At 36.5% G+C, this 26960-nt stretch overlaps 1 protein-coding gene across 1 annotated transcript in view; it reads left to right on the top strand.

Annotated features, from left to right (window-relative positions):
• FANCC (FA complementation group C) overlaps positions 1-24791 on the top strand; it is an 84191-nt gene extending 59400 nt beyond the window's left edge. The window contains exons 8-15 of the mRNA XM_042826853.1: positions 1245-1401; positions 6687-6739; positions 8932-9031; positions 13996-14071; positions 15083-15164; positions 19760-19931; positions 22118-22318; positions 23926-24791. Coding sequence (XP_042682787.1) covers positions 1245-1401; positions 6687-6739; positions 8932-9031; positions 13996-14071; positions 15083-15164; positions 19760-19931; positions 22118-22318; positions 23926-24069 — 985 coding nt within the window. The 3' untranslated portion in view covers positions 24070-24791. The remainder of the gene's footprint in view (positions 1-1244; positions 1402-6686; positions 6740-8931; positions 9032-13995; positions 14072-15082; positions 15165-19759; positions 19932-22117; positions 22319-23925) is intronic.
• The last annotated feature ends 2169 nt before the right edge of the window (positions 24792-26960 follow it).

The following is a 26960-nucleotide window of genomic DNA, read 5'->3' as shown; positions in this document are numbered from 1 at the left end:
AATTATAACTCGTTCTCCACAGAACTTAGCATTCTACTGGGACTGTTTGCATGCTCTCTCATTCCTCCCCTATGAAGAAAGACTGAAAGACCTGGGTCTGTTCAGCGTGGAGAAGAAAAGTCTGAGGGGTGATCTTATCAATGTTTATAAATATCTGAAGTATGAAAGTCAAATGGATGGGGCCAGGCTCTTTTCAAGGGTGTACAGCAACAGGACAAGGGACAGTGGGCAACAACTGGAACACAGAAAGTTCTACACAGACATGAGGAAAAGCTTCTTTACTGTGAGGATCAGAGAGCACTGGAACAGGCTTCCCAAAGAATCTGTGGTGTCTTCTCCTGTGGAAATATTCAATACCTGCCTCAAGGCTTTCATGCTCAACCTACTTGTAGGGAACCTGTTTTAGCAGAGAGGTTAATGTGATTCTATTGTAATGACTACAGTTTGCTCCCTGTATGGTTTTTAAATCTTGGAGTTGTAACACCTCTGATACCTTAGATTTCTTTTCTTGATGTTGTATTTATAATATTCATGATGCCACCACAAAAACAATGAACAGAATTGTGATAAAATTAAAAATCTCTTATCATTTTTAATTTAGTCTGATCTGCCTGTTCTTTAATAGTGTTCTTTAATAGTGACTCAAAATATTAATCATACATCATCTTGAAGCAGAACAGTGCTTAAAATTTTTTGAATTCAAAGTATTTTTATATATTTCTTACTACCAACAAAATATAGATTAAATAAGCTATTAGATATTCTTGAGTGAAAAAGGATAGCTTTTCAGTGGAAGTTAGAATTCTAAAGGCTGTAAAATTGCCTAGAACCTTCCTGCTGACCTGCCAGCTGCTGATGCTCTCTGAGCAGACAGGTCTGTGGGAAGCAGTCTGGGTGTGTAAGAAAGTGGGCATGGAGTAAAACCTTTCTCTGGAGTGTAAGAGAATTACAGCCTCAAATACTTTGCTTCCATTTGTTGGGATCTCCCATGATTGAGTTCATCATTTTTAAAGATGTGTAGAGAGATTTAATTTTTAGGTAATGGTGATTCCATGTTACTTTTTGCCTTCGTTATTTTATACCAAATAAAGTACTGCAAACAAGATTTTCTCTTTTACTGCAAGTTGATCTTCTTTTTCCCAAGTGTGTTTAAAAGAAAGAAAGAAAGAAAAAAATAAAATGAATATTTCTGTGTGTCTTCCATTTCCTTATGGTAAAAACAATTATTTTTCTCTTTAAACCAGGAAGAAGATCTCCCTTTCCGAATCAGCTATCTTCAGCCTCTGGCATCGTCACTTACCAAGCCTTGAAAATGCTACATTAAGTCTTTTTGACCAGCTGATATCCCTTCAGATAAATTCTTTGGAAAAAGTGGCTTGTGTCATAAAAGATTCACGTCTGGTATGTACAACACCATACTACGTTTGATACTGCTCTTTCAGGCTTAATAAGAGGCCATTTTTTAAATATGTCAGCATCTTCGAGAGAAGTGGTCTGTGACATGGCGTAAAGCTTCCTTTGTCTGTCAATAACTGCATTAATTACTAGAAGCAAATTTTGATTCTTGTCCATTTCAGTAATTTTTTTTTTTTTTACTGTAGTAGTTTTTGCAACAAACTAACTGAGAGCAAAGAAGAGCTTCATTCAGTGATGAAAAACATATAGAGAAATTGAGAATCCAGTTGATGTCAGTACTTAGTACCTGTCTGTATTTAAAAATTACAGACTTTTTCTAGGGAGGATTTTTACTTCAATCTCTGTGCCCTTGGGAGTACAACAGTTTAAGCAATTAAATTGCCTGTAGATTACTTCATTATGGACTGCTTGCTTAGCTACTTAGTTTTGTTTGCAGATCTGAACAAAGCTCTTAATATAAAACATTTTCTAAACTGTAATTAGAGCTAGTTAGTTTGTTTTAAAATGCCATGTTACTCAGTTCACCAAAAATCTAATTTCTTACTGGAAAACATAATAACACAGTGCATCTTCCAAAATAATGAGCCTGGCCTGAGTTGTGTTGTCTGAGCTTCGAGGTGTCCCAGAAGACAACTCTTACATGCAAGGCCTGTGTGTTGTTTCTGTATTAAATACACTGTGAGTTGAATACAATGCATGATACCACAGATGGTGGAGAAAAAATAATCTATGTTAAAATATAAAAGAAATATAAAAGGAAACAAAATGTTTTAATTTTTGGTTAATTGTTGTTTGTTAATGATTTTCATTTCATTTTCTTATTTACATTTTTTTCACAAAGTTTCCACAAAGGAATGAAATCTTCTGTACTAGCACAGTTTGACTGTGTGTGTTTGCCTCTGCTCCAGAGGCGTTAGGTGCCTTCAAAAGAAAGCATTCAGAAAGAGGAAAGACCAGTGCAGCAGCTTTGAATGCTGGTTTGCAGAGGACATCCTGTGGACAAGGAGTGGAATGAAAGGAAGCATAAAGACCAGTGCAGTTAGATGATACTGCTTTTTGGTGGAAGCTGACAAGAGATAGAGTGTGTAAGGGATAGAGTGTGTAAGGGAGAGATGGCTTAACAGTTGAAAACTAAGAAGCTTCAAAGATGTAAAGAGGGAAGTGATTGGATCCAGAAATTATAATCTGAAATTCTAATGATATTCTGTAAAACTTATGCACCGATCTATGAAGATACTTCTCTGTTCGACCAGTCAGCACCTTGAATCCAACAGCCTGCCTAAAAAACAGGAATATTTATTTAGTAGTATGAATTAACATGTTTTGACAGTTGGATTATGGTATTTGTAAGATGCAGCCTCTTTTAACCTCTTTTTAAATAGATATAGTAATTAAAAAGTGGTGAAGTGAAACACAAATTGATTGATTTTGATGTTTCTTCCATTTGCAATAAAATCTTTTGAATGCAAATAAGCAATTACTGTTTTGATTAGAGAATACTGTGAGATAGAAAAACCACTAACCCATTTCATAATTGCATTGTCAGAGACATTTACCTAAACAAAATGTTTTGAAATAGCAACCAAGCAATATATAAACTTTATAAGACCTATACTATTCAAATGGTTGCAAACTACTGTACCTTTTTTGAAAGAAACTTGATATGCAGTATTTTTTTATTTTAATTTGAGGATTATTATAGTGTGATGATCCACTAACTTGTGTTTAATGAGGAAAGCCATTAGGCTTGTGTTTTCCTAGACTTAACTGGAATTAATATTAGAATTTGTACATCTGTTTAGAAACAACAAAAACAAGAGGTGATTACTACAAATTTTCTTTTAGTCTCTCCAGAATTTGGCATGTCTTCCTTTCTGAAGCAACACTGAAGTTTGTGTGTTCAAGTTAACAACTAATATTTAGCAGAATCTTGCAGTTTACTAGAAGTGTAAAAATATGTATGTGAAGTGATTTCTAAACTCATTTTTGTAAACAAATATGTCAACAAATCAGTGTTACTTACAGTTTATGTTCGATTCTTAGATAGCCTTCCTGAGTAATTTTATTATGTTCAAAGTCATGTTGCAAGAAAATCCTACCCCAGTACAGCTAATAGAGAGGCTTAGTATTTTCAGCTTTGCCTTTGTAAGTCATCTGTAATTGCTGTGTTTTGTTTTCCCACATTACCCACTTTCGCAATAGATAGAGAGAAGTATATTGTGCTCTATACTGAAAGCTCTAACTCTGGAGCCTTCCTTGCTGTTGTTGCTCCTATGCCCTTGAACTCTCCTTGTGCTTTGCCTTATCCACAGGTTCTGAGTGTGCCTGGATCCATACTTACCTTTTGTTGGCAGCTGTGCAAATCAAATAAGTATTAAAGAGGGAAAAGGAAAATGGGTAGAGAGAGAAAATGAAAAGCTTGGGTTGTTTTCTTTTTCCTAATTCAGTCCAGCTAAATTAATTAGTTTCCTCAGTGTTGCCTGTCTTCAAAACCTGTATCATTATGGTAAAATGTTTGAAGTAGTTCCCACTAATTTATTTGTAATTTTGATGAATTCAAGAGGCGTTAAAATAAAATACATATGTATATGTAAAAAGATATTTGTGCTTTCAAAATAACTGTATGCTTCAAAATTAAAATATGTCAGGCACAATGTATAAGAAAAAAATAAGTGATTCTTCTCATTTGTTTACATTTTTAAGTTTAAAATTCAGGAATGTTGGTAAATATAAAAATTGGAAGAAAAACATTTTAAATGCAGCAGTGTGTTAGGAAGACAAGAGAACTGGTACTTGTGTTACCACCTCAAATCTTTTACTGTGTGATCTTGGGTACAGTTTGTTTCCTCATGCCTACTTGGCTTTGTTACAATAGAGTCTGTGATTACTAGTATATTCCTCTATATCCCATGTACATGCATCCTGCAGATGCAAATCCATTTTTCTTATTTCTTCATTCAGTACTGGTTTTGTATCACATGGGCTGTTCACAATTCTTCTTTCAGCTGATGCAGATAGTAGAGAGAAAGTACTGTAGTTTTATAGAACTTGTGTATATAGTATTTCATGTCTTTTCTTATTTTCTTTTAAAAACCACATTATTTTCAAGTGAGGTGGTTTTCTGAAGTGCTCGCACATGCAGTTCCATTTCCCTGTGTTTGGATTTTCTGAATTGTTGTGTTGTATGAAATATGTGTACTTGAAAAGAGGTGGAACAGGCTCCCAGTTGAGATTAGTTTTTGTGCACTTTTTCTGAAAATAAAAAAGCATTGTCACAGATGGGATTATAAAATTATAATAAACTATTATTAGTGCGGGAAAAATAGAAGAAAAAAAAAAAAAAGAAGAGAGATTGTTAAAAACTGGAAGCTCTATGAGAAACCCTCCCAAACTCAAGAATTTCTTCCTGCTGTCTTCTATAGCAAGGCATGCTATACCAAAGGCACAGCTTCAGATTGCCTTGGAGACTGTTATGCTATGATAATATTCTTATTTTGAGTACTTTCAAATAAATTGCACAGAATGCATTGATCAAAATCTTGTGATATGAGGCTACTTTTCTTTTGCTTTCAAATTCCAGTGATGAAATCCTTTATTTCAGTAGTATTCATGTATAGGAACAGTAGAGGAAACTACTGATAGTGTTTTCTTGTAGTGATTATTGTTGATTGCTGCTGTATGGGTGGAAAATGTGAAAAACTTTTTGTTGTTCCATAGAACACTTTTATTTTGGTCTTCTCCTAAAGAACTGTGGTTTGATCTTAATATGCATGGCTGGTTGATCAATTACCAGTCTTAGGCAACAGTGACTTTGTGTGTTAAAGACTGAATATATGAAAAGGTAGCAGAGAACTAACTGAATTTAACTCACAGGACTGGTAGAACATTGTTTTCACTCCCCACTGTTTCCAGAAAGTGTTAGAAGTTGGAAAGGACCTATGGAAGTTGTCTGGTCCAGGTTTTCCTCTGGCACGGTGGAATTTTTGAGTCCAATCTTGTAACCAGCTGCCTACTGTTTATCCTGTCTAAGCAACCAACTGTAAATACTCTCAAACACTAGGTGGCACACGTTCAATGGGACAATTTAGCTACAGCCGGGTCACAGAGAGAAAGTAAGGTAAAACATGAAAACAAGATGCCCTCTGGTATTTACAGTGTGCTAAGACAGCCATGACAAAAAAGCTGTTCTTTTAAAAGGTCTTCTAAGTAGTTTCTATTAAAGTTTGTCTCTTAATTTCTGAGATTATTATCTCAGATAAAAGTCCTCATTCTGCCTATGTTTAATTAAATAGAAAATTCTTATGAGCTTGAAACAGATGCAGACCAAGTTTGAGATGGTGCTTCAGACACTCAGACCTGTTAACAATAAAGATATGTAAATACTGTTCCTTCCACATATTCTAAAATCTATAAAATGCTTTCTGTTAGACACGCATCATTCCAAATTGTTCAGGAATTATGTTCTCATCAGATCTTCCAGTGCTAATTTCAGAAACATGAAACGTTTACTTGTTCTTATGTTTTGTTTCGTTTTTAACATAGGCTATGTGTGTAAATAGTTACTTAATCTTGGTGCTATATTTATATCTTAGAATTTAGGAGTATGAGATTAGAAAGTAGTGTGTTTACAAGAACATGTTTAAAATGACTTTCTTTAAACAGTCTTTTGTGTCATATTACCATGAACACAAAAAGCTTCCCTAATTTAAAAAAAATATATAGAATTTGATATACTGAGATAATAACCTTAGCAACTCTGCAATTCACAGAAGAGCATAGTAGCTGAAGAAATGATCTTAGACCAAAATACACCTGGCATTGTTAAAGGCAAGGAAATAAATTTAATTTCTGGAATTTTTTTCTGAAGGTGTACCGAGAACCTCTAAGCATACCTGAAAGGGATTGTCTGTAAGGGGAAGAGGAAAGCTGCTTGTAAACCTGTCTGTGTCTCTTGCCTCCAGCAATTGCACACAAGAGCCTCTTTTGTTTCTTCTACCACTCTTCCTATTTTTAGTGCTTGCTGTCATAAACAGTTTGTAGCCCAGGTGTTGTGCTTGTTTGCTGCTCAGCCTGCTTGGTGTCAGTGTGGCTCCCTACCTGTGATTTTGAAAAATCTAATCTTGAGAAAATCTGATAGATTTTATTTGAGATTTACGATTTGTTAATTGCAGCATAATTTTATCCATGAGTTAAGCCATAAAATATGTAGTGACAGTTGTTTGAGTTGCTGCTTTTTAATGACTAATTTCCTTCCATTTGTTTACAAACAGACACAAGCTGCAAGCCACCCTGCCATTTTTAGAATTGTTAACGAAATCTTCAAGTAAGTTTTGAAATTATAGTGGGAAATGTACACCAGGTTTTTTTTTTCCATGAAAATATGTAGTATTATAATTTCTGGGTGTCATATTCTGTAGCTGAGTGCTTCAGGGTACTCCTCTGTGTAATATACTGCAAATAATAGTAAATGTTAAAAGTCCTGAGAACTTTATTTGAAACATAGAATATAATAATTATTGATAAAATTGACTACATTGTATTTTACCTTCAGAAGTTCAAAGTGATTTTCCAATTCAGTAGAGACTAATGGTTGAAACACTATTTAGATATGAAAGCTATAAACAATCTGTGATAGCTTGGCTCATGCCAGCATGCACATGCAGTGTAGCTATAATATTTCTGCTTACCAGCATGGCCTCTTTTTTTATTATGTTATTAATCCTCAGGATTTAGATCAGATATGCTCTTATTTGCACTAAATTACAGACCTGCCTATTCAATGAGTTCATGTTTGAATGTGTCATGTTATTTTGAAGCTATATATGTTGTTCACCACATGGGGGCTTCCAATCCTTTGTAGTTTCAGTGGAGTTTTCCCTTTGCTTGTATTTCTTCTTATTTTACCATTCTTTTAAAGACTGTCTGCTGCTATGGTAATCAGCCTGAGATGCATTATTGTTGTATCAAATCTAAGAAGAAAGTCATAATTTTGCTGGAGTGTCTTCAGCCTTCTTGGAGTCCCATTTGTTTCTGTAGTTTGTGTTCATTTTTTTCCCTGTGCTATCCCTCCAACTTTTACCAAGTGCTACGTAGGAGTGAACACACTGCTGCAGATGTAGTCACGTCTAGGAATTTAGAAAGCTCTTGAAAAATGACTTTTATTATACTGCTTGGAGATTGTATTATGTACCCACACCTGGAATAAAATTTATTTTATTGGAAGGTATGGAGGGGAGTGAGGGCCGAGGGCAGAGTGGGGCAGGGGGAGCCCTAAAACTCTTTTAGAAACATGTATCTAAAACTTATGTCTCTTTCATTTAATAGCTTTTCCTATTCTTTATCTAATTGTGCTAAATTGTTTTATCTCATAAATATTAACTTGTTTCCCCAAGTAGAAGCACATTTTGTTCTGTACAGCTTTATAGTCCATTCCATACTCTTAGTTTGAGTTTGTGTACTATTTCTTATATTTAAAATGCCCAAAGTTTTATGAAATTTCTGAATTACAGTAGTATGTTCGTTGTTCTCATCCTTTTGATCATTATCGAAAAAAATAAACAAATCTAACAAAAAATACCCAACCCTATGAAATCTCAGCAGCAACTTACTTTGAACTTTTTTCCTTGGCTTTCCACATTGTTCAAAGATGAGAATGAAAATTGCTCTTGGCTGCCCATGTACTTTTGTCTTCCACTTGTGGACTGGTTGCATTATTGCATATTAATATTATTATTATGCCAGTTAAAGCATTCACCTACCTGAACCATCAGAATAGATTTGATGATTTGATCCATGAAAGCACTTTGGAATGCATTAATCTGTAATGAAATCTGCACTAATTATGGATCTAGTGTGCCTTTGGTACATAGTTATTTCTGTTTGTGCTGATTTACTGATGGCGTTCACTAAGGATTCACAGTGATTGACTGGCATCTGTATTATTTGATATTAAAATTTGATCTCCTTCTGTAATTTTTAATCTATGGAACTTTTAGATTTCTTCTTTTCCCTGACTACGTTAAGAGTGCACTATTTAACAACTTGTCAGGACATACATATGTATACTTTATGCTCAAGGTAGAATATTCCAGATTATAATTTCACTCTGACATGGCTGTGAATGCCTTCCATCAAAGCACTTAGATATGTAGGTGTGGGAATGTGTGCATTCAGCCAACTGTTCTAATACCAGTTTTACCTAAGAATGTTGTGATAGTCTGATTTTTAATTTTATCCTTTTTCATTTATTGTTAGGGTAAATTATATGCATCTTTTGTATACTGTGTGTACATAATAAATCCAGAGTATTTGTAAATGTTGCATATAATTTATTTTAAAAAAAGAACAAAACCCATTGCAGGGTTAGTACTTCTGACATAATTAATGTGGTGAGCTCAGGCACAGGTTGAAGCTAGAGCATGGAAAGAATGTTCCTTTTTTTCTTCCTTTCATTAACACTGCTACAGTTGGCAGACAAATTATCTAATCTGTCATAATCTAACTTTCCAATCTCAGGAATGTGCTGTTGGAAACTGATGGAGCTCCTGAAGTTATGACCATAATACAAGTATTTATACAGCTCTTCATTCAGGTTCAGCAGAATGAAAACAAGCAGGTTAGTCAAGATCTTCTTAATGTTTCTTTTCAGTGAAAGAATGATAACTGATAAGAATGGTCACTGAATAGTACTGTCTTCCCATGATTGTACATATATGCCAAATTTCAGCTCAGACATTTTTACTTGTAAATAGAAATACAGTATGAAACCAGTATACCAGAGAAATTTACCTGAACTTATCCTGGAATAATTCTACAACCTAAACTATAATTTTCTCAGGGGCAGTTAAATTGTTACAGTGTGCTTGTATGTTTTTTTTCATGCATCTCTGACAGAAAAGACAAAAAACTTTGGAGCTTTTCTTTTGCAGTAGCAGAGTTCTTGAGAATAAACAAAACAGATGTAATAAGCCCAACCCTATCTTTGGCCTGCTCTGTTGTCTGCTCTTTGCATCACCATCCAATTTCTGGCCTTCAGTGGTGGCCACTCAGAAAAGTTTCCTCAGTTTAAAGCTTCAAATTCCCCAGCTCAGCATCTTTTCTTTTGCACAGGCTTTTACATTGCTCATACTGAACTGAACTAAGTAGATAATTTTTTGTATGTATGACTTAAACCAACAACAGGTTCAGCTTCTCACTTTTAAAATTTAAAATAGGAGATATAGAAGGGTTTTGTTCTGTCTATGGGTAACAAACTTCTTGTTAAGTTTCTTAGATCACGCTGCAACTTCACATGTTAATCATGCTGTCTCCTTTGTTTTCTTTTAACTCCAATGCCTATGTTGTAAGTTTGAAAATTATCATTTATTACTTTTTGTTGTAGAGTTAAGGAAATTTTCCATTCCTTAGAGTTTTGCAACTTCTTGGGGAGATGGTAGTTAAGAAAATTCGGGCCTTCGTGTGGGAACATGTGATGTACTGACCTTTAATAACCATCGTGACTGAATCTATCATCTTCTATCTTCAGGCAATATGAGTTAAGGATGAAACTGCAGCTGTCTTGCTTAATACGTAGGTGCTGTGTATGTTAATTTTATGCCACCCTGGTTGCATTTGGCAGCAGCACATTGTGTAGCCTCAGGCTTGGGTGACTGGGTGAAGAAAACAAGTAAAGATCCCACACCCACCAGACACCCAAGGGCTAATCTTGTTGTGCAGGTGATGTGTTTGCTTCATGGTGAAAAGTCCTTCATCTACTGACATTACAGTGTGGGTTATTGCCTGTTTCTCTGAAAGTGGTTTTAAATGTTTTCCCTATTTGAATCTTATACAGTTTAATTTATGAGGGTTTAGTTAAGATGCTTTCTTCAGTATTATGATTTAAAAATCCCTTGTTTCATGTAAAGTAAACTTATAGTTGGCACAAAAATGTGCTAGCAGATTACTTCCTAAACTTGATTTAAATCAGTCTGTATTTTTTGTCTTACTAATATTATGTGTATACATAAGACACCCATCTTTGTCCATCCTCTTTTCTGGATCAATGACATAATTTCCTCCCTTACTTTTCTTTGGAGAATGGTAAAACTGTTAATGACAGAGAATGAAGAAGACTGTGGCTAGGTCATCTGAAGTCCTAAGCATTTTGAGTAGAATTAATTGAAAAAAGGCTACATGAATAGAATTGTACAAAAAGAATGCTTTGAAGAACCAAGTCATGTCTGACAGCTGCACAGGTTTAGAAGATAGCAGGAGAATGATCCCCTTTTCCTACGTGGTACTGTCAGAACTTGCCGGTTTTTCTAAAAACTTTGTAGACTGTACTGGGATCCACTGTTGGGATGATCCTCTTTGTGCTTGGTAGAAGCAGATTTCCTTCAAGTTTGTGATGGTAGCAAAGGCTGGCTTAAAGATTTTGGGTCAGGTTAGTTATAAATTTATGAACTTAAAGCTCATGTTTTTATTTAATGGAAATGTTTTTTTTCCAGGGTTGTTTTGCATTAGGGCTGTAAGTGGTTTTCACCTCAGAATGTTGTTTTAGGTAGCTAGATAAAAATTTTATGACAGTCTCCAACTTTTATCTCCTGTTTTACATCATGGCAGTTGGTATAATCAGCCACTTCCAAACAAGTTTGGGATGTTAGTTAGGGCAGTATGGTTTGATTGTGTTTGGACTTGATGATTTTGAAGGTCTTTTCCAACCTGAGCAATTCTATGATTTTATGATTCTAAGTTCTGTCCCTTGGTACCTTGTTCAGCAATTTGTGATGGTTGATTCAAGAAAAGATCTACCTAAACTACTGTGTATGTATTATAGGAAGCAAAAATGTTTTTCTTTGCTTAAACCAAATACTGAAACTGATTTTCACATCCTTTACAGTACTTTCATAAGTTTCATATGCAACTTATGCTGTGAGTTGTCTTGGCTACTAATAACTGTGTCAAGGGCTGCTTTTTCAAGGGGATTTTTGATTCAAGCTAATTGACTGCATGCATACTTTAATATAGGGATTATTATTTTCTAATTAACCTAGTTCCACCTGATAAGTAGACTTCTAGCCTTACCATGTTGGTGATACACTGGCTAGGATTACTGTGTATATTACTGTGCTATAATTTCAATTAATTATTGTTTACAGAACAAAAAAATGAGTAGAGAGGGAATGTATCATTCTATTTATTTATAAGCTACATACAAGTATTTCATACATCGAGTATGTTTACCCAAACTGAAAGTGGTCTTCCTTGGGTTTAGAAGGATGTCACATTCTATGGTCCATATTCCTACTCTGTGTTTCAAGAGTTGATCTGTTTTACTGGCTATTCTCTTACTCCAAAAGGAAGGATACAGTTCTAAGGTATGGACACTTGAATCACGAACTAGGTGGAAGGGATCTCTAAAAGTCATCTGGACCCAAGCCCTTCCAAGCCCTTTGTTCATACAGGGCCACCTACAGCAGGTCTGCACAAGACCATATCCAAACTGCTTATAATATCTCCAAGGACCTTTGTAGTGAAAAGAGTTTCTTAATGTTCAGATAAACCCATTTGTGTTCCAGTTTGTGCCCATTGCCTCTTATCCTGTCACTTCTTTGCACCCTCCTGTCAGGTGTTTGTAGACACAAAGTTGAATCTGAGCCAGCAGTGTGTCCTGGCAGCTTAAAGGGCAACTGTACCCTGGCATGCAGCAGGCCCAGCACTGCCAGTGGTTGAGGAGGAGAGATTGTCCCTCTCTGCTGTGCTTTGTGGCCTCACCTCCAGCACTGGGTGCAGCTTTGGGTGTCACATCAGAAAGGGGACATAAAACTGTACAGAGGGTCCAAAGGAGGACCGTGAAGATGGTGAAGAGTCTGAGGGCAAGGTGTGTGAGGAGCGGCTGAGGTCTCTGGGTGCGTTCAGCCCAGAGCAGGGCAGGCTGAGGGGAAGCCTGATGGCGGCTGCAGCTCCTCGCAGGGAGCGGAGGGGCAGCGCTGAGCTCCGCTCTGTGTGACAGCGGCAGGGCCGAGGGAACGGCATGGAGCTGCGTGAGGGGTGGGCAGCTGGGGGCTGGGGACAGTTCTGCACCACAGGGCTGTGGGCATGGGACGGGCTGCACAGGGCTGTGGGCACGGCCCCAGGTTGTCAGAGTTCAAGAAACATTTGGACACCTCTTTTAGATATATTGTTTGAATGTTGGGTGGTGCTGTGTGAAACCAGAAGTTGGACTTGATGATCCTTGTGGGTCCCTTCCAACTCAATATATTTTTGATTGTAAGATCCCTTGAGTGATCTGCAGGATGATCAGTCTCCTCCAATCCTTGATCATCCTGGTGGTCTTACACTGTTCCAGTATCTCCAGGTCTCTTGTACTGTGGGGCCCAGTACTGGACCCTGTGCTCCAGGTGCAGCTTCAGCAGTGCTAAGTGTGAGGATTATCTCTCTTGGCCTGCTGGCAATACTTTGCCTAGTGCCGCCAAGAATAACGTTACCCTTCTTAGTGATGAGGACACCCAGTCAACTCATGTTCAACTCGGTGTTCCCTGGAACCGTGGGTCCTTCTTTGTAGAGCTGCTTTCTATCTGGGTGGCCCCCAGCATGTCCTGGTGCCTCAGATTGTTCCTCTCTGAGTTGACAGGACTTTGCACTTTTCCTTGATGAACTTCTTGTGGTTCCTGTTCTCCAGCCTCTGGATGGCAGCATGACCCCCTGATGTATCCATGACTACTCCCACTTTTGTGTCATCAAATAAACCTGCTGTTGCACACTGCCCCATCATTCAGATTGTTAATGAAGGTGTTAAACTGGATCAAACCTAGGGTACACTGCTGGTTTTGGTCTCCAGCTTGACAGTCATCATCACCCTCTAGGCCTGGGTGTTCAGCCAGGTTTCAATCCACCTCAAATGGAGTTCATACTGTACTTGCACATTCATGCTGTACCTTGGACATGCCTGTATTAGATGTTTACAGAACAAAAAGATTAAAGGTATGCTGCTGTTAATCTAACGATTACACAAGCAGCTATGTGCTCATCATCTGAATTGCAAAAACTCAGATAAATAGAGGACTGGTTTGTTATCTGCGATGACCCTACCTTGTACTGAGTTGCATCCTAAGAATTTTGCTTTTCCATTTTTAAACAAGCAATAATCTACATTACACTCATATGTTGCTGATATTACTAATTCTTAGTTTGATGTGGTCCATAAGCCTGTTTACAGCCAAAAATGAAATTGAACTATCATCTATTTTTGCCTTTGTGTATTAAGAATGAGGACATTCGTGATTGCAGGAAAAAGCCTATTAATGGGATTAGGTTATATCTTAATACCTTAGTATTAAAATATAATTTTATTCACAGTTTTAAGTCATTTTTAATGCACGTATTTAAAAAAAAATCTATAAGCAATCCATAAATAATTTTTAACAGTTTTTCATAGGTATCTCTCTTTCTTTGTATATATCTTAAAATTAAGTGTAGAATTACTTCTGTTCTCTTGCTTCAGACTGTGTTGCTGGTTACTGTGTTAGATGAAATTGTTTGCTATGGGCTTGTTTTGAAATCTGACCAGAAAGTTCTTAAAATAATAATTTTTTATCCTAGCATAAATTTCCTCTGAAGGCCTACTTCCCTCACCATCACCAGCCTCTTGTAATAGCTTTACTAAGACGCCCTTTTGGTAAGTTTCTTCAGGACACATGTGCAGCATTGTCTAACTTGCATTGTCTTTATATGTGTTAAATAACTTTAGAAAGGACTAAGACTAAATTTTGCCACTTCCTAAACTGGGTGTTTTAGTGTAGCAACTTAAATAATGTTATTTTATTGCATTTTTTAATAGAAACATCTAATTATTTCATGACTATAACACAGATATAGCTTTAAAGAAAACTATAAGACAAAAAAACAAAGACAGCATGCATTACTTTTTGTATTAACTATGACATTAGGAATTAAGACAAGATATGAAAGAGTCAAGGCATACTAAATCATTAATTGTGATTATATGCCATATATGTACAAAAATTCTCTATTGCTTTGTTGTTTGTCTCCAAATAGGAGAAGCTTAAGTTCTGCTGTTTAAGTTCTGCAAACTTAACTTTCTTTTTCTTTTTTTTTCTTTTTTTTTTTTTTTTAGATTTTCCATTTAGATAATCACAAAAATACTGCTCAGTGTTGAGCAGTTTTTCATGAGCAATAACTTCTGCTCCACTCACAGTCTGTTAATATTGAGGTAGAATTTACACAAAGATACATCAGCCTTATTCAAAGAGTATCTCTAACTGTAATTTCTCACATGGCTCTGTCAATTGTTCTAAGAATCACAGTTCTTAGTTCTTTCAATAGTTATTGAAAACTGGAATATTTTAAGAGGAAATTTTAATTCCTTGATGATAATTGAATCAAAATAAAGCCAAAAGCTTTATTATATTATTTATACATATTATATATGATATATGATATATTATATATTATTTATATATATTACGTATTATATATTACATATTATACATAGTATATTATATATTATGTATTATGTATTATATATTATACTATAATAAAAAATATATATATTTATATATATTAGTGTGTTCAATTTTATTGTTCTTTTCTAGTTGGACAGCAACTTTTCAACATAAAAAGTGAAAAGCCATCTTCTAAGACTTTTATTTTCATTCTTCCTCCTCAGAATTGCCATCTACACACTGGCTGCAGCATTTGAAACATATTTCAGATATGCTCAAGTCTATAGTAGAAGATACAAACATTAGGTAAGCAGTATTTCTAGCTTTTTGTCATTTGAATGTGTTACATTTTGTGAAGTCATGTCATCTGATGTCATCTGAAACGACCACATCTCATCAAGTCTATATTCTTCTGCTAAATTTAGCTTTGTTGTAAAGTCTAGCTCTTATGTTACTTACTGAACAAGAACTTTGTAGCATCTATGCAACTGGGCAATATGCCCCTGACTAAAAAAAAAAACAAAACCTTTTTCCTTAAATTTCTGCAAACAGCTAGCTGTAACAGAAATACTTACCTACCTACTCTGCCACTTCTCCCATTAAACTTTAAAACTGATTCAGGATTGCATTTCAATTCTGTTTAACCAGAACTTTGAAAAGCCATTTTCATGTCCAGAATGGGTCCAATGCAAAGTTATCAACCAGAACTTTTCCTTAGTAATGCCATTACCTGTTCTTTGTCTGTAGGATGCAGTATCCTAAAGACACTTAAAATGAGCCAGTTTTGGCTCATTAAAACATCACAAGTAAAGTCCTGAAGAAGTACTGTGAGAATATGCATGGAAAGGATCATCAGGTGGAAAGACAGAGGCCATATTATGAGCTGGAGGAGAGGGAGATGAGAATATTGGTTGGAAAGCTGATATGATATTTCCCCCTTTTTTTTTTAGTGTAACAGGAAAATATTTCCACTGAAAAAGCAGCTAATTTTGGAAAGAGCCTTTTGTATATGGCCTGTTTTATGTATGAGGTTGTACAGAGTTTCTGAAAGCTTGTACGAACATCCAAACTTTCTGATTTTATTCATGAAGATATTTCAGTGTTTGTTATGTTGCTCTTTGATCTGACACCCCGTGTTTGTGACCTGTTGCCCTTTGGTGTTTGTTTGTTTTCTAAATAGTCACTGTAATGAATGATTGTGCTTGTTTAGGTGAATTCTGCTTTGGTAGTAGATATTCCAGAACTATACAGAAAGAATGAAAAAATGATATCTGTATAGATCTGGTTCAAGAGTGAGCATTCCAAAAGAATATTAAACAGCTTTTAAATTTCCAGGAACCAGTTTCATTTTGATTTTAAAAATTCTTAATAGACACATACAATACCTGGGTCATATAGATTCTGAAAGGCAGATCCTTGAATCCACACTTTGTTTCGGTCAATGTGTGAAGGCTTTTATTTTTGTTGTTGTCAAAAAAAAAAATAAAACCTTTTTGCTGCTCTCTCTGAGGCCTGGCTGTCTGGTGCCTTTTCTTGCTTTCTGTATGAACTGCAGCTCAGTGCTGTGTCTTGTCTATTCTGCACTGAAGTCTGTCAAATGTTTTTGTCCTTGAAGTTGACCAGTGGCTGACCCCGGTTTCTTAAAAATATGTAACTCAGAACAAATAAGATAGCATTTGCCATAGTGTATTACAGTAAAAGAAGCATGTCTCTTTTCCTTTGCTCCCTAGCCTGTTACTGGCTTATATTGTCATTTCATCTCCTTTGCTTTGTTAATTTATTAATACAAATACAAATACAAAATAGTGTTGTACTTGCCAGAATATCTTCTTACTTCCTTTAGAATACATGCAACAATTATTTTTTCTCCAAAATCCCATTCGGCTGGCAAGAAAACAGATCTGACTAAGTTCTTAAGCACCAATATCAACAAGGAACTGTATTTAATTTTCATTCATTGCTTTATTCCTGATTCTATATCCTTTCTACTTAATAAGATTAACAGAGGAGCAAAAATAGCTACTGCATAGCATATCCTTTTGTCTCATAGTCACTACTCTATTTTTAAGGTGCTCTCATTTTCCACTGATTTTGTTTTTCACCAAATACTAAGCGTTACAGCAAAAATCTTTCTGTCCTCTTCTAATGAACAGATTGCTTCATGTTTAGGAACATGATTTAGAGGTGGGATGTTAGAGTATTGTGGTTAGGTTGTGGTTGGACTTGATGACCTTGAAGGTGTTTTCCTACGTAAGCAATTCTATGATTCTATGTTCAATTATTTTTATTACCGTTAGTCATCTCAGTAAACTACTAATGTTATGTGATATTTTAAAACAAATTGAACTTACACAAGGTTGGAAGAAAATAATGTCCCAGAAAAAGTGAGCCACAATAGAGTGGTTGACATGGTTGCCACTACAGAATGGGCAGAAATTGTAAGGGGGACAAAAGTGAAAGTTACATGACCCTAGACCAGACGCTGTCATGCTACAGGAAAGTCATGGTGACTGTATGCTTAGTGGTGTCTAAACTATCTAGGAAAAATAAGATTCTGTTCTGCTTAGTAGCTGTTAAAAGCTTTACATATATCTAAGGACATATATTTACCATTTGAGCTATGAATGCTTTTAGTCATAAATACTGCCAGTATTACCCATAATTGTCTTGCAGTAATAATTTTTTAACTAATTTTTTTGTTTGATTGGGTTTCGGACCTAACCTATCCACTTATATTGTCACAACATTGAATTATGGTCAGATAAGTAGTTTATTTTGCTGAATGGAAGACTTGTTGTCCTAGATCACTATCTAGGTTTTGTTTTATTTTTCAAAGGTTTCTATGTTGCATTTGTAGATTCTAATAACTTCAAAGACTTTAGCAGTGCTGATCCTGTTCCTTTACCTAAGGAATTTTAGTCTCATATTTTGTCATAGATCTGTAGTTCTTTACTGTTAGGGACATGCTGCCACCCTCCAAAAGTTGTGGAATATTGACAATGGTGTCAACTGTATCAGTTAATTCAGTTTTTCTGCCAATTTTATATCAAATTCTTATGTGTGATGTCAGTGGTCAAGTTTGTCAGAATATAATAATGCAGTAGATTTGTGTACTAAGAATTGGATTTTGACACCCTGGGATTCTGTGATACATAGAGATTATCATTTACAGAGTCAATAAGTTCTGTGCTACCCATAAACAACATGAGTCAACAATATAAACTAGACATAGACAAGATATATTATGTGTGCACATCAAGTCCACTCATAAAACAGGACATTGTGCCTGTTTAGAAAGTCGTAATGATAATGAGTTTTCCAACTCTCATTTTGTCACATTCTCCAGGTGATATACTAGTATCAGACAAATTCATTAATTCTAGAAATTTCTAAAACATTTTGAAATTTCCTGAGAAAGGTGATACTGCAGCTCTGGGTATCCCCAGGAATGAAACTTAAGAAAAATCTATGATTCTTAAACATTTTCCCTGACTTAATAGGACTATCTGTTCCTGGTTCTTGATCTCCTTTCAGTTATCCCTCTGTCTGTCACAGAATCAGAGAATTGTAGGAATTGGAAAGGACCTCTGGAGATCATCTAGCCCAACCCTCTGCTCAAGCAGGATCCTTACAGCAGGTTACACAGGTATTGAGTATCTGCAGAGAAAGAGATTCCACAACGCCTCTGAGCAACCTGTTCCAGTGTTCTGCCACTCTCACAGTGTCAAGAAGTTCTCTCATATTTGCCTCAAACTTACTGTGTTCCATTTGCTGCTTGTTGCCCCTTGTTCTATTGCTGCACACAACAGAAAAGAGCCTGGACTCCCTCTGCTTGACTCCTGCCCTTTAGATATTTATAAACATATTTATAAACATTGATGAGATCATCCCTCTCCTTTCTTCTCCAGGCAGAACAGCCCCAGCTCTCTCAGCCTTTCCTCATAAGGAAGATGCTGCAGGTCCCTCATCATCTTTGTGGGCTCTACACCTGCTCTTGTTGAAATCTATCAAGTTCTTCTCTGCCCAACCCTCCCATCTGTTCAGGTCTTACTGAAAGGCAGCAGAATGTACTCTGTCCCTTCATGCATGTCATTGATGTAAATGTTGAATAACACCAGATCCCGTACAGCTTGCTTCAGGCCTCCAACTAGACTCTGTACAGCTAATCACAGCTCGGTATTCTTTCTTTCATGCCCTGTTTAACTTTTTGATTACAGGAAGCCCACCTTTGGTTTGCGTCCCTTCCTTCTGTCTCTTTTTGTTAATTGGATCAATTGTGACGAAAATGATATAACTTTGCTTTAGATGATTAATTATGTGAGAGAGTGTAGAGATAAGCTGTGATCCACTGAGATCTTTCTTTTCCTTTGCACTAGCCCAGATTGTAAGTATCATCCAAATCTTCATTAAAGAGGATCTGAATTTTAAGTCAGGATATGGATATCCTTAAAAACTTTATTCTTACTTCACCTAAATGTACTTCCTCATAAACTACTAAAAATATGTGCTGTGTAAACAAGATAGAGAAATTGAAAACCGAAATAAGACAATGGTACCTTAGAATGTAGTATTTAAATTGTGATTTAAAGTTTTAGTAGTCCTTAGACTGGAGAGTATAAAGTCAGAATAATTTATGGTGTGTATTTTAATATGTAATATTTTGTCACTATATTGGAAACTGGCGTTAGAGATATTCTGTTTTATGGACAGATTAATGTGTTAATAGCACTGAGTGTATCCTCTTTTAGCTGTCTGCTGATAATAGAGTTAATGAGTCTGCTTAGCAGGTAAAGCATTATCTTAAAGCTATTTTTATTTTCATGTCAGTGCTCTTTGCAGTTAACCTAAGAAATTTTAAAATGTTTAATAAAATATTTAAGTGCATAATTTTCATTTTCCAGCTCTTTTGCTGACCTTTATGAAATCTGGTTTTTGGTTGCTTGTTTTGGAGAATGGCTGGATATTGCAGCAGAACAATTAATGAAAGCAGCTGTAGCCCCAGATGCTTTGCTGTGGCTGTTGTCTTTCTACTACTGTCCTGAGAATGAAGACCAACAAAGGACTCAAACAATGGTAGGTAGTGTAGTAACAATCAGCAGTAATCACTAAGTAGTCTGCTAATATCTCATAAAATATCTCTATATATTTAAATATCTATAAAATAAATAGCATGCAACCAGCATACCAGAAAAATGAAAGCTCTACTCTGAAGAAGGTACTGGTTTTGCAAGGTCTCTTGGGTTCTCTATTGCAGTGGAGAAGTGGAAAACTAATTCCTATGAATTTTCTTGGTGACATTTAGAAAACTTTTCCCATTTTTTAAAGACTTATATAGATTAGCACCTTTTGTCTTTTTTTTTTTTTTTTTTTTTTTTTTTTTTCAATAAAGTAAATGCTTTGAATTAAAAATAAAACAACTCTGGGAGTTACAGAATTCCGGACTCTTCTGCGATGGCTTCTTCTGAGAAGGAAACACCAGACAATTCACAGCAGCAGTTGAAATAGTGAAGATAATCATCACAGAGTCCCTGAATCCCAACCTCACCCATCCACTCTGATTTATCTTATGTATGTGCCAAAAATCAGCAGAGATATATGCCATATGTATATAAATATATAACATTCCCGCATGCTAAATCTCTAGCAGAATGAAGCAATATCAGAACTTTAGTCCCTGTCCTGCATAGACTGGTGTGTCTCTCTGTGTGCCTGTAAATGCGTGGAAGTCTTTGAGACCTGTTACGCAAGTCTGAACTAGCTTGAGCAATCTGATCTAGTAAGCCCAGTTTTAAAATCTGACGATAGTGTCTAGTTTTCCTTAGTTCAAAAACTGATTTGATTTAAAAATGCTGCTTAATACATCACACTAGTAAAACATCATGCTTTCATTTTACATCTGACTATCCAGTACCTTTTGTAACAGTCATTCCTTCCTTCCCCCTACTACCTATGCAAGTTCACATATGAGTCACTTTTAAATTTTTTTCTCTTCAATTTCTTATACTCCAGGAGCAGAGGTGTAATACTGGTTGGGTTAGATTAGAGGTACAGCAGAGTAAAGAAACCAGAGTTTTAGAATATGCTTTTGAGACAGTACTCAGTACCCCAGCAATAAATACAGCCGAGTAAAGCCAAAGGCCTTGTAATTGCTGAGCTCTATATATGCACAGCATTTTTCAGTTCCAGCACCTCAGAATGAAATCACATTGCCCCATGTATCCTTCCTGTTTGTCCCTTATACTATCAGTTTGTTACTCTCAGTCATTGTATGACAGACTTCAGTAAGAAGAAAGTTTTTCCACTGAGATGCCATGCAGTTACTGATAGTTCAGTGTGATCTTTTCTTGAGTTATTTAGAGTGAAAAAACCTTATTTTCCACAGATTAAACTACTTGACATGTATTCCTACAGCTAATGCTAAGCTTATGCCTTAAGTTAGGTCTTGCTTTTTTATTATAGCCTTTTCAGACTATTTATGTTAACGGAGAAGGGATGAGAAAAAATGAGGTCAGGTAACTGACTGAAACAAGTTGTCTTTCTGAACATGGTTGAGAAATAGCTGTCCTTTTGAGTTTGCAGTGCTATATTTTTTCCCTGGTTCCTGTTTGTAGGTTAAGTGTTTATCTATTTATTTACTTACTTACCAATTTGTTTAGTTTAGATAGAGTGAACAAAATTAATGTTAATTCTTTTTATGTTGTGTAAGAGCCAAAGTCTTCTGTTTTCTATACCCAGTAAAAGTAAGTTTTTATTGGCTAACTCAAAAGGTAGAAACATAATTTGCAAGCAACACAGGAAGATGGAAAAAAATGGCATTCTTACCAGATGTTTTATCAGTTGAGGTCAGATTGCATGGGGATTTAATTGATTTTAGCAGCAAGGCTGAAATGAGCCCTTGAGGATCCTCTGTTCTTTTTCCCACAATGCGAAAATCTGACCACGTTCAACTGAAGGACTTTCTCTATTTCCTTTTATTATTAAAAAAGGTCAAATCCTGGCTTTGTGCCTTCCTTGCTTAGTTTGCAAGACTAAGGAAAGTTAATAAATCCATTCTGCCCACATCTGTGTGTGAATCAGTATGAAAGAAATGTGTGCACTGCCTTCTTTCCCTTTTTGCCTTGCTGCCTAAATGCAGACTTTTTTATGAGTATTTCTGCCAAGTATTCCCTTTCTTATTAGTGAATAAATCCGTAGGAAAAATACCATGGGTGACCTTTACTCTTCTCTGATCCTGCATGCTTTGAAATTGTTCCTTACAGGTAGAATCTCGAGCAGTCTACAGTCATCTAATGATGTTCTACAACCGTACTGTCCTTTCATTTGGAGAGCTGCAGGCTTCTGTGAACAGTATAGCAGATACAGAACAGTATCATACCCAGTGTCTAATAACACATCTTCTCACCAACTTTTTACTCTTTTCTTCTGGAGGACACATGATTGCACAGGAATTTATTTCCCATGTAAGTGGTGATTGTTTTGTGTTTTGTTTTTTTTTCCTTCTTCCCCTTCCCCCTCCCCCCAGTTTAAGTAAAACATACCTTTCTTACAAACTCAGATTTAAGATTCTACATCTTAAGAAAGAGAATTGAAGAACATCTGACTATACAAACAATAGATAACCTGCTGTATAATCTGCATGGGTCACTCTGAAAGAAATGTCTTCTATTTAATTCCATGGAAACTTCAACAGAAACAAAGAACACATTAACACTATTTGATTGAGCAAATTCTTACCTACAAAGCACTATTTTTCAGTACAGTCACCACCATTAGCTATGCATTTTCTCCAGGAGTGAACAAATGTCTGCATACCATGCTTGTAAAAATCTGTGCTAACAGATGTTTCACTGCTGCTATGATGGCATCATTGCTAGGAAAACGTTGCCTACACAGTCCATCTTGCATTGGCCTGAACAGATGGAAATTAGAAAGCACCTAATCTAGACTGTGCGGTAGGTGTGACAGGACAGTCCAGCCAAGATTGGCACTGTGCTCCATGGTCTTCAAATTGGTGTGGGGCCTGCCCGTATCGTGTTAACAAGAGAAAGGTTGTCGTCTTTTCCAGTCTGATTCTGGAAGTTTGAGCCTTCAGCTCGGTAGCTGTCACTGTTGCCACTGCTGAGACACACCACCCACTGCATCACTGTTTGGTTTCCATAAACATTCAGCATCAGTGAATGTCAGAGAGGGTGAATTGTTTTTAATATGGAAGAATTCAGTGACAAACCTTTGCTTCATACACACTTCCATGTCAGGCTGCCCCTCAGCTGCCATCTGTTGCACAGTGCCAAAATGTAATTGAATATTGGTTGGAAGGTTTGACCTCTGTTGCTACATATCAACATCCTCCTCTGCCATTGTGGGTCAACATAAAAGCAGTTTTTTATTTCAGCTACAGTCAAACTATTTTCCTTCTTGACACATCTTGACAAGATCTCACTGGAAAAAATATTCTGTCCTAACAATAAAGCTGCAGAAATTCTCCATGCAGAATCTTGCAACTAACGGATGCCTATATTTAACTTACACTCCTTGATAGTCTTATGTATTTCTTCTATTAAGGTATCCAAAACCACACGCAGCACCAAATTGTGCTGCATGGCAGTGACTTTGGTTGGCTTAGTAAAGTTTGAGATTAACCCACCGGATCTGCAAAAATTATGCCTTTTTTGTCATTGTCTAGCAGAGGGATATTCTTTTACCCTTTGAAACATTATAGAATTGAATTGTCTCCCTAAACCCATCAAGAACTTAATATGCTTTCAGTTGGTTTCAAAGGAGACAGCTCCTGAATTGTTGCACTATTTGTGTTTAAAAACTTTTAGAGATCTTGATTTATTTCCCTTTAGTCTTAGAGAACCTCAGATGTCTCAAAGATGCCGAGCTCATCCAGGAGGTGTCAAAACGGACAAAATGAAACTTTCTTTTGAGCTCAGTTTTTATTTTCAGAGCATCTCGTGCTCAGCTGTAAGGGACAGATCTGCGATTATATTGCTGATAGTAATAGAGAATAACTTGCACTTAATACATTAACTGCATTATTTCCCATTTCTCTGTTTTCCTTCAGATTACTGAGACAACTGACATGAGCAAGGAAGTTAGTAGCCTTCTTATCCGTACTGCATACAGAATTAAACCTAATGGAGGAGAAAACCAAAGGACCGTGAAGCTGTTGAATGAACTTCTTCAGAAACTAGCATTGGAAGTTTAGGTTTTCAGTGTTGTTTCTGTCCAGTCAATAAGTTAGATCTTTATGTGTCTGCCTTTCATGAAAGTCCTGCTCTGCAGGTTAGCAAGGGTAGATAAAAAATCTCGTTCCTGAGGATATCCCGTAACCTTTTCTTCCCCTGCACTGTTTAGAAATGTAAACCGTGAGGACAAAAAGAATTAAAGATGGTTGAAAACTTTGTTCTGAGCTCCTTCTTTTACAAAAAACCTATGTCGTTTAAATCAGTTTACTCATGTTCTTGTTTATCTGGCTGCCGATTAGTTTTTTTCCCAAATTACTCATGGCTTTATGAGCAATTTTATCCAATTGTTTGGTTGGTAAGTTGTTTCTAAAATGTATTGTTCTATAATTCTGCTTTTGTGTGGCTAATGATGATCTCAAGCGAGAGTTAATGATTCATGATGAGTGCACTCCATGTTCTCAGGAAATCAACAGTGTTTCCTGAACTTGTTAATTCTTTTTGAAAACATTTCCAAAACAAAGCTCCTTTCATGTTTGTTATATGATTATTTAACACTGCTGCAGTTTTCACAGGACAATGTTCTCTGCAATGTACAATGCCAATAGCTGGTCTCCATCAGCAACTGCAGCAAAGAAGTTTCTGTCAGCCTATTTTTCACAAAGCAATCTTTTTTTTCATGCAGACAAAATAGGGCAAGTTATAGTTATCAGGAAACTCCTATTTGAGGCCTAAATTTCCTAAAAAAACAGGGTTGTGGTTGCTAGTCATCTTCTTTTCTGCCTGATATGGTTTCTTTGCTTACTTCTTTCTTTGTCTGATGGAGCATGGACAAGGAGCAGTGCCTTCTTGTTTTATCCAAGAAGTTTTGTTCACTTGTTTCTAGCTTAATTAAATAAAATAAGCATGAAGAACCGGCAGAAGTGATTGCTGAACTGTTCTTTGTCATCTTCGCAATTACAGACCAGTCAGACTCACCTCTGTCCTGGAAAGGTTCTGGAGCAACTTGTTCTGGATGCCATCTCCAAGCAGTTGGAAAAAAAAGAATGTTATCAGAAGTAGTCAGCATATATTCACCAAGGGGAATTTATGCTCAACCACTTTGGTAGCCTTCTATGATGTCATCACAGTTTTGTTAAATGAGGGGAGATGCATCCTTTGTCTCAGCGAGTCTTGACAAAATTTCCCACAACATCCTTGTAAAGATGAGTAGGAAATGTGGGATAGATGAGTGGGACAATGAGGTGGATTGAGAACCGGTTGACTCATAGAATTCAAGGGGTCACGACCAATGGTGGAATCTGGTTGGAGGCCTGTTACTAGTTGCGTTTGCCAGGGGTCAATGCTGGGTCCAGTCATCTTCAACATCTTCATCAGCTACCTGAATGAAAGGATAAAGTTCACCCTCAGCAAGTTTGCTAATGTTTCAAAGCTGGGAGGAGTGGCTGACAGAGCAAAAGGCAGTGCTGCCATTCAGCAAGACCTGAACAGTCTGGAGAGTTGGGCAGAGAGCAACTTGATAGATTTCAGCAAGAGAAGTGTAGAGCATTGTATCTGGGGAGGAATAACTGTATGCAGCAGTACATTCTAGGTAGGGGCTGACCTCTTGTAAAGGAGCTCTGCAAAGAAAGACCGGAATGTTCTGGTGGACAACAGGTTGACCATGAATCAGCAGTGTAATCTTGTGGCCAAGAAAGCCAGTGATATTCTGAGTTGCATTAAAAAGAGCAAGGCTAGCAGGTCAAGAAGTGATCCTCCCCCTCTATTCTTCCCTGGTGAGGCCACATCTAGAGTACTGGGTGCAGTTCTGGGCTCCCTGGTTCAAAGACAGAGAACTGCTGGAGAGAGTCCTGCAGAGGGTCACAAAGATGATGAGGGGCCTGGAGCATCTCCCTTACAAGGAAAGGCAGAGAGAGCTGGAGCTGTTCTGCCTGGAGAAGAAAAGAGAGGGATGGTCTCATCAATGCTTATAAATATGTTTATATATCTAAAGGGCAGGAGTCAAGTAGAGGGAATCCAGGCTCTTTACAGTGGCATGCGGCAATAGAACAAGGGGCAACAAGCAGAAACTGAAATATAGTAAGTTTGAGGCAAACATGAGGAGGAAGTTCTTTATTGTGAGTGACAGAGCGTCGGAACAGGTTGCTCAGAGAGGTTGTGCAGTCTCCTCTGGAAGTATTGAAGACCCACCTGGACATTTTCCTGTGCAAACTACTGTAAGGATCCTGCTTGAGCAGAGGGTTGGGCTAGATGATCTCCAGAGGTCCCTTCCAACCACTGTGACTTTGTGATTCCTTGTATTAAACTGAATGGTTTGTTGAACTTGAGTTTTTGGTGTAGTGGAGACATCTAAAGTGTTCTGTGTAGGATGAAAACACCCTAAAATTTGTCTCCAAAGGAAGTATTCCATTATTTGATGTGAGATTCCTTAAATTTTCTTCAGATTAAAACTGTAGGTAATTTTACTTAGAAGGATTAGCAAAGAGTTGCAATGCGTGATTCTTGCAGATTTGTTAATTTAATGCTATGGGTATTAAGTTGCAGGAGGTGAATTTTTAACCATCCTTTCACAGTGCATTTTTTTTTAACCACTAACCAAATGCATGGAAACTCCTGTAACTTTCTTAAACAAAATGAATATCGTATTAAATAGTGTGAGATCTATTCAAGCAGAAATGAAATGTGTAGTAATAGCAGAAAGAACAAAATGAGCTGTGAAAAGGTATATTCTAGTTTTCCTGTGTTTATCTTATTAAGAAGTACTGAATAATTTAAACATTATAAGGAGCGTTTGCTGGTTTATGGAGACTTTAAAGAAAAGCCATCAATTGAAGCTATCTGTAACTTTAAAAAGGAACATCTGTACTGGCATTCTTTTTGCTTGATTTAGTATACTTCTAAATCTTTAGTGTTT

Source organism: Centrocercus urophasianus, unplaced genomic scaffold, assembly GCF_019232065.1.
Source record: "Centrocercus urophasianus isolate 14NV4802_14NV808 unplaced genomic scaffold, USGS_Curo_1.0 seq_27, whole genome shotgun sequence".
Taxonomy (NCBI): domain Eukaryota; kingdom Metazoa; phylum Chordata; class Aves; order Galliformes; family Phasianidae; genus Centrocercus; species Centrocercus urophasianus.
The sequence above is the reverse complement of the archived record's forward strand: the minus strand, read 5'-3'. Positions and strand labels throughout refer to the sequence as shown.